The following is a 12,284-nucleotide window of genomic DNA, read 5'->3' on the forward strand; positions in this document are numbered from 1 at the left end:
GTTGTATATTTATTTCTTTCAAGAAAAATTTACCTGGGAGAAAATACCCTGAATCATATAAATACAAAAGTAGTACTGTTTTTGCCTGAATACGTTTGGTAAGCTTTTGGAGATTATCGCTGACACCGTGGCACGTGTGGGGCCTATCTGAATCGGTATTGAATGTGTTTTCTGTTTTCAGATAAATCAGCGAAAGCGATTCTAATCTATGAACAGTGTGTACGTCATCACGACACATTAAGACCGCGACAAACTGTAGCCTAATCGTGCAAAATGGAAAGTCCACGTTACCGATATCGCATGAATTATCTGTGTATAGTAGCTGTTATGCAAAAATAGAAGAAAATTTACTCACAAAATATACCAACTTTGTTTTGTCTTATTTCCTATTGCGATCTCTGGTATCATCATCATCGGTTAACTGATCCACAATGTCGGTACCGTTGTCGGTGCAGACGATGCGGGCAAAATGCAAATGACAGCCCCGACGCACTGACATTTGGCCAAATATAGTGCCTTGGCCAGAGATTTGGCAAAATCAGATTTTGTAATTTCAGATATCCGATCGGTACCCGTCCAATTTAGGATTCCAATTTTTCTTTTATTGCTGTTCTGTTGGTTGGTTGAAAATAACAATCAAACCTTCAAACTGTGTAAACTTCAAACCGTTTTAAGCTGAACCCAGTAAAAATCTACCGTGTCGGCGTGTGCCGCGGCGCACTGAAATCCACCAGTTGTCATAAGAAATAGAACCTCTTCGACCGGCTTATGACTGGTCTGCGATCAGTTTTAACGACCAGGTCAGTGATCAATTTTTATGATCTTAAGTACATTCGTGCCGCAAAAATTCTCCAACTGGATAATAGACGACTCTGGCCGCTGACTCGACTAGAATGTAACAATTATAATAAAGTAATTTTGAATTTGAAATGTATGGATGCCCTTCACATTTGCATGTTCTCGGAGCCGTCCTTCGCTAGCTTTTTCAACATATTGTATTGGATAGTGATTTGTATTTGAAATTTATTGATCAAGCTTTTCATTTTTTCTGTGCTGGACATGATTATTTAATTTTTCTTTTTAGCACATTCAATCGTTTCTGTTTAGCCAGCCTATGTCGGTTTATTTATCAATATCCGACCTATCCGTCTTCTTGCTGTCTCTGAATCCGTTGAATTAGTTACAACAAAGATTAAGAAGCTGCCACAGCCAGACAATGACTGACGTAAAGCAATTCTTGTATGCTTGGCTTGGCAAGAAAAAGCTGACGCCGAATTATAACATAAGACCGACGGGATCCAAGCATCGACAACGTTTTATGTGTGATGTACGTTATTTAGGCTATTTGAACCTAGTGTGTCTACACTGCAATGGTGGAATTTCACTTGCCACAGTAGTATTGCTGGTACCCCACAGGAATATCAGGATTATAGCAGCAACTGTCAAACATTGTGAAATATTAGTAACTAACTATACACCGCACCACGGTGTAGAAGCACTACAGTGGCATGCTCGTGGTGTGTAACAACCTGGGTCCAGTTCCACAGTTCAGAGTTAATATTTGACTCAGAGTTAACTCATTGAAAATGAACTAATTTCAACTCAGAGTTAACTCTAACTCAGAACTATGGAACTGGATCCTGGGGTGTAACTGTTTCAAATAATCTCCAGCACTTTTTTAGAGTATTAGTTAATCAGTACTGATGGAGTGAAAAAGATCTTTGTGTATGGTGTGTTGAAAATTTCAATTTCTTTGATTTCAGTTGCACGTTGATTCCTATGACTATGTGGCGTGTGGAAACTCGACGAACAAGAAAGACTCACAAGCGAACGCGGCCAATGATTTCATTCAATATCTCGTTCGTATCGGTGACATCAAGCAAGAAGAGATACCGCAGTTCATTGTAAATAAATCAGTCTTCAAATCTCTCTATATATCACGCCTTCAAATTAAATATCAGCCTCAAAATTTCCTGATTCTCCTTTTGCAATTGAGAAACATTTTCTGACTCGTATATACATGCAATTTTTTCCTAGAGGTGGTTTGCTTGTGTCTTAGTCTAGCATCTAGATTCTAGCTATTGTTCCCAAAACAACTTGTACAGTGTCTGGTATTCAAACTACTTCTTTCCAAAAAGTTTTTTGGGGGACACGCCCCTCAACTCCCCTGTGGGCAGCGATTTCACTTGAATGCTAGTACAGACTCGTCCTGTAACCTCCAGATCATTGCCTTAGATGCCCCCTTGTTACAAGATGACCTAATGAGCCTACCCCTTGTTGTTTCGGGAGATTAGTACATGGCTTCTATTGAAACTGGACTATTATCAGAACCATACATTCTAAAAAAATCTGATTTTCTAGGCACCAACCGGTGGACCTGAACCTGGAAGTGAAGGTAGTTTCGGAAATTTACCAGCAGATGCTAACATGCCGCCTCATATGCAAGAAGGTTATGATTATTTTATGACTCATTGTTGTTTAATTTATTTGGGCCATATCCATGTTAGTGGTCTCATTGATTGGGTTTTACTAACTGTGATTAAAAATTTTCAATTATTAGGAGTTGACAGAAATGCTGGCGGATTCCAAGGTCATGGGTCGCAGCCATTTCAACGTAGTTTTGCCGAAGAAATGGCCGATCGAAAAGATGTTGAGGCAGTAAGTCATTAGAATCCTACTCTCTAGTATTTATGAGCTTATGCTTATGAGAATGCTGAAAATTATAACTTTATTTCAGTCGGAAGAAATAGACCTAAACTCCGGTCTCCATGGTAATTGGACACTGGAGAACGCGAAAAGTAAACTGCATCAGTTTCTGCAGATGAGCAAACAAGGCGGAGATTATAAATATACTGTGGTCGGCCCGGATCATAACAGGTAAAGAAATCTATCACTAGTGCATAGAAAGGATAAAACACTGAATGTACCTCGACTTGGGTTTGTAGCGAGTCTGACAAATTCTAAAAGTGTCGTTGGATAATCTGTATATTAACTATAAAATGAGGATGGGACCTGATCGGTGTTTATATTTTGGGTGAAATCCTGAAAGTGCTAAAAAGTACATTATTAGTGCTGATAATTGGGGGATAATTTTGCGATTTTATTTACTTTAGAATTTAGAGAGGTGCAGTGGCCGAGTGGTTAAAGCCACCGGTCACTGGTCACGTCAATCCAGGGTTTATGGGTTCAAACCCTGGTGGCGACAACAGTTACTTGGTCGAAGGTTCTTCTCTGGTCTCTCCCCCATTGGGAAAAAGAAACATCGAACCCGCTTATAAAAAACTTTAAAATTGCTGATTTTTTACTCGGTCAAAATGCTACAGACCCTGTCCGCATACATGGGGGAGAGCCCATTTTTGGCTCAATCATTTCATTTTTTTGATGTTACACTGGGTTTCGAATCAAATTATATCTGGAGCCAGTTCCACAATCGTTGGTCATATTAGTGTGATCCAATTTTCTAATCGACAATTGTGGAACTGTTTCCTGAATGATTTAAATGCCGGCCAGAAGAGAAAAAAAAATATGAATTGTTTCTTGAACTTGGAAATATTTTACGATTGTTTGAAGTAAAATTTTCCAACTTCTGAAGTTTTATTGTATACGCGCATATACCGGTTAAAACTGCGGTCTGATGTAAGGACGAATGACATCGGAGTTTTAGAATGACACTACTAAAATTCACATCGATGAAGGAAGGGTAATAGACAATGAAGAAAAAAGAAAAAAGAACAACATAATACCATAAGTGAATATCACTTGCGGTATAATGGATTTGATGAATATCTGTTTCTTCATTCTAATGCTCCGATGTCATTTTCCTCGTATTAAAAGCTGGATCCACGCGCCGATACATGCATAGTCTGGCAGTCAATAGCAGTGTAGATCACGTAAGTTTGAATATTCCGACCCGGTTCCGATGAAGATTACGAGCTTAGAACCATTATCATCAAAGTCGAACAAAATTTCGCGTGTCGTAGACAATATTTTACATTCATATTTCATCGCGTTTCAGGAGTTTTATCGCTGAATTATCGATCTTCGTGAAAAAACTCAATCGAAGTGAGTTCATTGCGAGTTTTTACCGCATTTCCCGTTGATTATAACTAACTCATTTCTGCTGGTTCATTTGTAGAAATTTCTGCTCGAGAGCACGGCTCCAACAAACAAGTCGCTAGCAAGAACTGCGCGTTGTCGTTGGTAAGACAGTTGTACCATTTCGGTGTCATCGAAGCATACGACGGGCAGATGAAGAAGAAAGATTCCGATAAGGTTTGTTTAATCTCTGAAGTGAACTCTCTAAGTTGCGAGGTTAGAGTTTTGGGGAAAAGTTTACTTTCGTTTCGTCGTTTTTTGTAGCTCGCGCCGTATGAAGTTTGTGTGGACCCATCTTTAGAACAACAGTTAGACCAGGTCCTTAGCGGTTTCGGGATTCAGCCGTTTTCTCGGGTGAGTGAAATTATATCTTAGAATTTCAGAAATTCGAGAAATTAATCAGGGTGGCCACTGACCTGAATAACTGAGGGAATCAGAAAGATATGGAAAAAAATCAGGGAAAACTTGGGGAATTTGGATTTTTATTGACCACGCGAAGAAATTCATTGGATTCACTTCGGGAATTTAGAGTTATGACATGAAAAATTCAAAGAATTTGTTAAAATTGGCCACCCTGATTAATCTAGATATTAGAATTCTATTTTGTGCGTGATTAACCATTTATCAAACGATGTGATTTATTCAAGCCTCCTCAAGGATCTGAAGCGACGTCGATTACGCTTAAAACGTTGTTAGAAGATTTCGATTCGGCACCGAGAAATACTCGATCGGGAGTGGTGTCGTGGTCGCCACCGCAGCCGAACTGGAATCCGTGGTCCGGAGCTAATATCGACGAAGGACCGTTGGCGTCTGTGAGTAATCTGAATAAAATCGGCGGTAATCGGGTTTAATTTCCACGTTTGAACGTCGCGTTTGTATATTTTTCCTCGTTTCAGATGCCGTTGAATCAGATAAGTCTCGATATGTCGGCGAATTATCGCGACAGCTTGAATTCGAATGAACAGTTGAAAAAGGTTAGCATAACATAGCACCAACAGCAGGTGTGGGCGGATCTGTGGGTAGGCCCAGTGATTTTAGCTCGTTGATTTTACCCTGCCTAGCAATATAGATATAGTTTGGGGCAAAACTGTTACGTTTCCGACCAGTTGTAATTATTAGGACCGTCTCCTTGTCATAGTGATTTGAATGTACACGTGTCACTTCTACCCAGTGAGAGATGACTGATGCACATACTCGACTAAAGCCTAGGGATAATGTTTGATGATATATCATCATCATCATGATCAATTGATTGATTTTCAACGCCGCTTTGATGTCCCGCAATAGTAGCCATGCTTCCCAGCTTTTGTTCTAGGAAATCAGCATTATTTACATAAGTTTGATCTTATTCTTGAAAAATGAATATAAATATGTCATAAATATTTGATTACCCGGTAGTATTCAATTAGAAAATTTTCAAACTCATTTTCCTCGGAATTGTTTCAGATGTTAGCGTCGCGCCGTGAATTACCCGTACATCACTCGAAGCAACAGATTCTCGATACGATTTGGAACAGCAGCGTCGTTCTGATCCGAGGTGAAACCGGTTGCGGTAAAACGACGCAGGTTCCGCAGTTCATCTTAGATTCGTACATCGAACACGACGCGGGGGCTGATTGTAATATTTTCATAACGCAGGTAATTCGTTACTCTCTAAGAGTTTAGGAATTTTTTGCGGGAAGGAAAATTTAACCAAAATAGAAGACGAAAAATAAATCAATATGCCCTGAAAAGGGCAAGAAAAGTCCCTGATTACCCTAGATTTTCAAAAATTGATGATCTATTCTGCACCACTCACCTGGTCAAATCTGCACTTTTCAAATAGGGTGACAAATCCAATTTCAGGGGTCCCCCTTCAGACAATCCTAGATTAAAGGGTAGAATGGATAACCAGTAATTCCAAGTTACAATTGGGTAAATTTCTATTCCATTTCAGCCGAGGCGTATAAGTGCAGTTTCTATAGCTGAACGGGTTGCTGAAGAGAGAGATGAACCGCTGGGTATCAGTACAGGTTATAGCGTGCGCTTTGAGACGGCTATGCCGCGACCTTATGGCGCGATCATGTACTGTACCGTAGGTAAGGGCTTACATGAGCTGAATGAATTTAAGCATTTCAGCCCTGCAGTTCGAAATCGGCTTAAACGTAAAGACTAGTCTTACGCAATCAATAAGATTGCTCATGGAATTGAATACACCATTTACTTATAACATGAAGCCGCCGTATTGTAATGGAAATATGATTTTACTCGATGAATTTTAGGTACTTTATTGAGAAAGCTAGAGAATGGTCTACGAGGTGTGTCTCATGTGATAGTCGATGAGATCCACGAACGTGACATAAACGTAAGCGCCCATTCATATTTACGAAACATTCTCGTCATAATTTTATCCCATCCCATAATTACTTATAAACACACTGTTTGAATTTCCAGACTGATTTCCTGTTGGTATTGTTGCGCGATATGGTTCGTGCGTTTCCCGATCTGCGAGTGATTCTGATGTCTGCGACGGTCGACACGACTTTATTTACGGAATATTTCGGCAGAGTTGAAGTCGTCGAGGTCCACGGTCGAGTATTCCCGGTGCAAGGTTCGTTTTCACCGATCCTCGATTCATTGGATGTCGATGAATTCCCACGGTCTGCCCTACGACACTCCTTGATTTTCTCAAAAACTCCTAAACGGAAATGTTTTTGAAGGTGCTTGAAACCACTGCAATTTGAGCAAAATGCACAAAACTCCTTTAAAACTCTTTCAATTTTGAGAAATAGGTATTTAGGAATTTTTGTCTAGTTCGCACACCTAAATCGTTACAGTCATTACCAGATTTATGCTGACCCAATTCGACTGTTAGCAAAATAAGAAACCGAATTGAGGTAGCGTTATGGATAAGAATTTGCTTACAAAACCACCAACTTAATGGTCTACAGTAATAAGGATATGAAAGTGATGCAGACTCTTCCTCGGAATTTGAAATTTTCTCCTTTAAAACTCATTACCATCCCTGTAGGGATCCTGATTCCATTTCTTATCGACGATTTCTTGTTTGATTTCTAGATTACTTCCTTGAAGACTGCATTCAGATGTTGAATTTTAACCCTCCTCCGCAAGAGAGGAAAAAGAAAAGTGGTGGCAACAAGGATGACGATGATTTCGGTGATGATATGGGTAAATGTGTATTTGTATGACTAAAGATCCACTTAAAAATAGATAATCGTAAATGAACCGTCAAATCAAACTCAGTGCTTTAATGATATTTTATTGCCTGCTCAACTCTACCAGCCTAAACACTTGAATGGTGGTAGTAAAAGTTCGAGCTTGACTTGAAAATAATTCAAAGTCTGGATTTTTCATTGCCTCGATTCCTTCTTGCAAATACATCACATCCATTTGAACATCGGTATTTTATATTTCAGGCGAAGAAAACTGTAATATGATAATCAGTTCCGAATATTCCGATCAAACTAGAAGAGCTTTATCGATGCTGAATGAGAAGGAGTTGTCGTTTGAATTGATCGAAGCGTTGCTGCGATACGTGAAAGGTTTAGGCATACCCGGGGCCGTGCTCATATTCCTCCCGGGCTGGAATCTCATTTTCGCTTTGCACCGACATCTGACGATGCATCCGGAGTTCGGTACGCCTAAATACCGCGTATTACCGCTGCATTCGCAAATTCCACGCGAGGATCAACACAAAGTGTTCGTACCGGCTCCGGACGGCGTCACGAAAATCATCTTATCAACGAATATCGCAGAAACAAGCGTTACAATTAATGATGTTGTTTACGTCGTTGATTGTTGCAAGTGAGTTCCTTTCAATTTCTTCATTCATTGTATTTTGTTCCATTTCAAACGAGAGAAGCATCGATAATTAACCTTTTGAGTATCACGACTTATTGTGCGTAGTTTCTACTACAGTCAGTTAAGAGGCATGTTTCTCACAGAACCTGGAAATCGGCAAAAACTTTTAAAAAATTTATTTTACACTTCACGAGCTTAGTTCTGGGATGTCAAATGCTTGTCGAAGGGCAACTCGGTTTTTCTTCGCCTTTATCAACCAGTCACCATTACAATGTTGATATCCCTGTAGTATGATGGAACAGACCCCGTTTTCATTTTGAAAAATTGCATAATCACCCATGAAATACTTGGGAATTTTTGAATTTATGTAACTGTGGGAATACTGAAAAGGTTAACCGCTGATTTTCGTCTGCAGACAAAAAATGAAGCTGTTTACATCGCACAATAACATGACAAATTACGCGACTGTTTGGGCTTCGAAAACTAATCTAGAACAGAGACGAGGTCGGGCCGGACGAGTTCGACCGGGATTCTGTTTTCACATGTGTAGCAGAGCGCGTTACGAAAGGTAACTTTATCGCGTTGAATTCAGATCTTCAAAAACTTCTCGGACATTCAAATGTAAAAATGAAGTTTTTCTTGTTTAGGTTAGACCAGCACGCTACACCGGAGATATTCCGAACCCCGCTACACGAGTTAGCGCTGGCTATTAAACTGTTACGTCTCGGACCTATCGGGCCGTTCTTGTCGAAGGCTGTCGAGCCTCCACCCATCGATGCAGTCATTGAAGCCGAAGCCTTGCTTCGAGGTAAATAGTATATATCTCATACATATTGATAGAGTGCGACAAATTAGATATGTTTTGATTTTTCATATCGTGATTTTCAGAGATGAAAGCGCTTGATGGTAATGATGAATTGACACCGCTGGGACGTATTTTGGCCAAGTTACCCATTGAACCGAGACTAGGCAAAATGATCATTTATGGCTGTATATTTTAGTAAGTAGGGCCGAGTCACTATGGCCGCCCTGTTTCAAAGATTTGTTTGTAATCATTGTAATCAAAAGTTGATAATCGGGGAAAAGTTCAGGGAATTTTCAGTTCTTTAAGAAAAGTAGGGAATAAATAGTCGGGAAAAATTCAGGGAAATATTTTCAGATACCAGCAGTTTGATCGAACGGTTTCCATCTTTGTTATAACTAAGTCGAAGAAAAGTCGAGGAAAGAGAAAAATCGAAAACTACGTATCGTCACATAATCAGAAATGTTGCTATCTATTGTTATTTCTAGTTGTGGAGATGCGATGTGTACGATAGCGGCGAGTACGACGTTCCCCGAGCCGTTTATCACGCCCACAGATCGACGTCGTCTCGGATGGGTTCATAAGTCATTAGCCGGCTCGCGATGTAGTGATCACGTCGCCTTACTCAACGCATTTCAGGCATGGGAGGAAGCTAGGTGAGTGAGTAATCTCTGTAGGCAGCGATGTATATTTTCATAGTGACAGCCTGTGTTGATGCAATGTGTGCCTGTATAAATAATGGTTTCGGCAAAATTGATATTCGCGAATATATTCAATAAAGATGTTTTGTGATTGTTTATTCAGATGTGGTGGGGAAGATGCCGAATATCGATTCTGTGAACACAAATCCCTTAACCAGTCGACTTTATCAATGACCTCTGAAGCCAAGGTAGATTCATTTGTCGATTTCATATACCAGTATTTATGCGAATGTGATATTTCATCATGTGACTAGCTTTTCTGCCTACGGTATTTACCAGGGTGGCGAAATTGACCTGGAAAACCTGGGAAACTCAGGGAATCAGAAAAATCAGGGAAAATTAAGGGAATTTGACAAATTTTGCAAAAAAAAAACCCTGGAAAAGTCAGGGAATTTGGATAAGTTATTGTCTTTATCAATACGTGATTCATAAAAAAAGATGAATAAATTACAAACCTAGAAATTCCTCGGATTTACTCAGGGAATTTTGCGATATAACATCAGGGAAAGTCAGGGAATTTGGATAAGTTATTGTCTTTATCAATACATGATTCATAAAAAAAGATGAATAAATTACAAACCTAGAAATTCCTCGGATTTACTCAGGGAATTTTGCGATATAACATCAGGGAAAACTTAGGGAATTTGTAAATTGGTGGAAATTGGCCTTGACCCTGTTAACATAATTGTTATGCTTGTATTTTTCCAGCGGCAACTGTGCGACATACTGATCATGGCCGGTTTTCCTGAAGAATCTTTGGCGCCACAGTTTTTCAACTACAACGGTCCCGACACTAAACTGGACATGGTGATAACGCTGTTGACGATGGGATTATATCCAAACGTCTGTTTTCATAAGGAAAAGCGAAAAGTTCTAACGACCGAAAGTAAAGCGGCTCTCGTGCACAAATCGTCGGTCAATTGTAATAACCGTGACATCAAGTTTCAGTCGCCATTCTTCGTATTTGGTGAAAAGGTTTGTTCATTCTACCCTTTTATCATCTTTTTTTTCCTGTATATGATTATGCTAGAACAAAACTTTCCCGAAATACTGTATACCATTGAAGAAAGAGATTGATATTTTGAAGAAAGAGATTGATATTTTGAAGAAAGAGATCGATATTTTGAGGAAAGAGATTGATATTTTGAAGAAAGAGATCGATATTTTGAAGAAAGAGATCGATATTTTGAAGAAAGATTGATATTTTGAAGATAGAGATTGATATTTTGAAGAACGAGATTGATATTTTAAAGATAGAGATTGATATTTTGAAGAACGAGATTGACGTTCTCTATTTTGCTACAGATTCGAACACGAGCGGTGTCCTGTAAACAGATGACAATGGTCACACCTCTACAACTGCTGATGTTCGGCGGACGTGTCGTAAAATCAGACGGCGAAAACATCGAAATAGACGGCTGGTAGGTACCTGTAACGCCGAACTCGGTTCCTGCCGATGTTTCCAGCCCAAATTCTGCGACATACCGGTATCCCTGATCCAGATCTCAAATTTCCTGGTCTGAAATTCAGATTTTTAATATATTGTCAAGTAACAGGCAAAAAAGGTTCATTTTTGGTGTGAATTCTGTCAAAATCAGGCTTGAATTTCAATAAGCTTTAAGCCCCAGAATTCACACCAAAAATGAACCTTTTTTGGCACAAAAAGTCACTGGACTCGAAACACTTCAATCATTTAGATCCAATTTAAACACGAAGGACTAAAGAGTTAGAAGCAGGCTAAATGGAAGGTAACTCCGATTTCCAATTATTATAATTGTAGGATTAATCTGAAAATGTCTCATGAATCGGCAGCGAAGGTTGTCGCGTTGCGGCCGGCGTTAGAGTCGCTGATCGTGAAAGCGACGTCGGAACCTGAAACCGTGTCCGAACCCGGCGAACTCGACGATCAACTCATGAAAGTCGTGCGCGGTCTGTCGAAAACCAACGCCGGCCGTTTCGGTATCGAGGAGGAAAATTCTGATCGGTAAGTGATAAAACAAGCTGAAAGTTCACGATTACCTCCGGCGCTTATCTTCTACGATGACGCTTCCTCCCTTAGCAGGGATTCGAACCTGATGGCATCACTAGACTCAGCCTTGACATGAAACCCTACCTGACTAGCCCGAGTGCGCAAGTGCACGTACGATTTAGCCGCTTGAAAACGTGCGCCGTCGGTCAGATTGCTTTCATAGAATCATAGAATCACTGATGAAGATTCATGGATTCATGGATAGCTGGAAATAAACCTGGGCTAAAATGAAACGTGATTTCTGATTGACTTTTAATCATATCGCCTAAGTGCCGAGTGTACCTGCGCACTAAGACTAATCAGGCAGGGTTTCACATACCAGGGCATCCTCGCGATGCCATCAGGTTCGAATCCCGGTCGAGAGAGAATGACGACGACAGCAAAACCAAATTTCCTCTTTTCAGAAATACATCGTACCGAGATGGACCACGCGCAAAGATTCCTCGAATGGGTGGATTCGGAGGTGATAGTTATGGTGGCCGAGGTGGCGGTGGTTATGGCGGCGGACGGGGTTATGGCGGTAGAGGAGGCTATGACGGTGGCTATGGCGGTAGAGGAGGTTATGGCGGTGGTGGAGGATACCGTGGTGGTGGAGGATACCGTGGTGGTGATAGAGGCGGTTACGGTTCAGGTTATGGCGGCGGTCGTGGTAGAGGAGGTGGAGGCTACAGTGGATTCGGTCGTGGCAGTGGAGGTGGAGGCTTTGGAGGATACCGAGGAGGCTATTAGAACAGACAATAGCGAATTGATTTGATCTGGAATCAACATCTCAAATTATAATGTCGCTTTAAATTGATGATTTATTAACATTCTGTTTGTAAAAAATTTAGTTTTGAATGGATTCTGAATAAATGTT

At 40.3% G+C, this 12,284-nt stretch overlaps 1 protein-coding gene across 3 annotated transcripts; it reads left to right on the forward strand.

The window, feature by feature from the left end:
- Positions 1–1,026: 1,026 nt before the first annotated feature.
- On the forward strand, positions 1,027–12,275 carry LOC141908469 (ATP-dependent RNA helicase A protein-like). Of its 3 annotated transcripts, none has more exons than XM_074798531.1 (25): positions 1,027–1,327; positions 1,764–1,904; positions 2,362–2,449; positions 2,561–2,658; positions 2,738–2,877; positions 4,016–4,062; positions 4,136–4,272; positions 4,360–4,449; positions 4,743–4,907; positions 4,992–5,069; positions 5,542–5,733; positions 6,032–6,173; positions 6,357–6,439; positions 6,529–6,685; positions 7,153–7,263; positions 7,512–7,899; positions 8,312–8,464; positions 8,544–8,704; positions 8,785–8,896; positions 9,187–9,354; positions 9,503–9,587; positions 10,108–10,374; positions 10,705–10,820; positions 11,180–11,383; positions 11,833–12,275. In XM_074798531.1, exons 1-25 carry the CDS (start codon positions 1,217–1,219, stop codon positions 12,155–12,157), a joined length of 3,759 nt encoding a protein of 1,252 aa, XP_074654632.1. In that variant the 5' UTR covers positions 1,027–1,216; the 3' UTR covers positions 12,158–12,275. The 3 variants fall into 3 exon arrangements, with proteins under 3 accessions (XP_074654632.1, XP_074654633.1, XP_074654634.1); XM_074798532.1 differs by lacking the exon at positions 1,027–1,327 and adding an exon at positions 1,398–1,517; XM_074798533.1 differs by lacking the exons at positions 1,027–1,327; positions 1,764–1,904; positions 2,362–2,449; positions 2,561–2,658; positions 2,738–2,877 and adding an exon at positions 2,889–3,890.
- The last annotated feature ends 9 nt before the right edge of the window (positions 12,276–12,284 follow it).

This window comes from Tubulanus polymorphus, chromosome 7 (assembly GCF_964204645.1).
Source record: "Tubulanus polymorphus chromosome 7, tnTubPoly1.2, whole genome shotgun sequence".
NCBI classification, from domain to species: domain Eukaryota; kingdom Metazoa; phylum Nemertea; class Palaeonemertea; order Tubulaniformes; family Tubulanidae; genus Tubulanus; species Tubulanus polymorphus.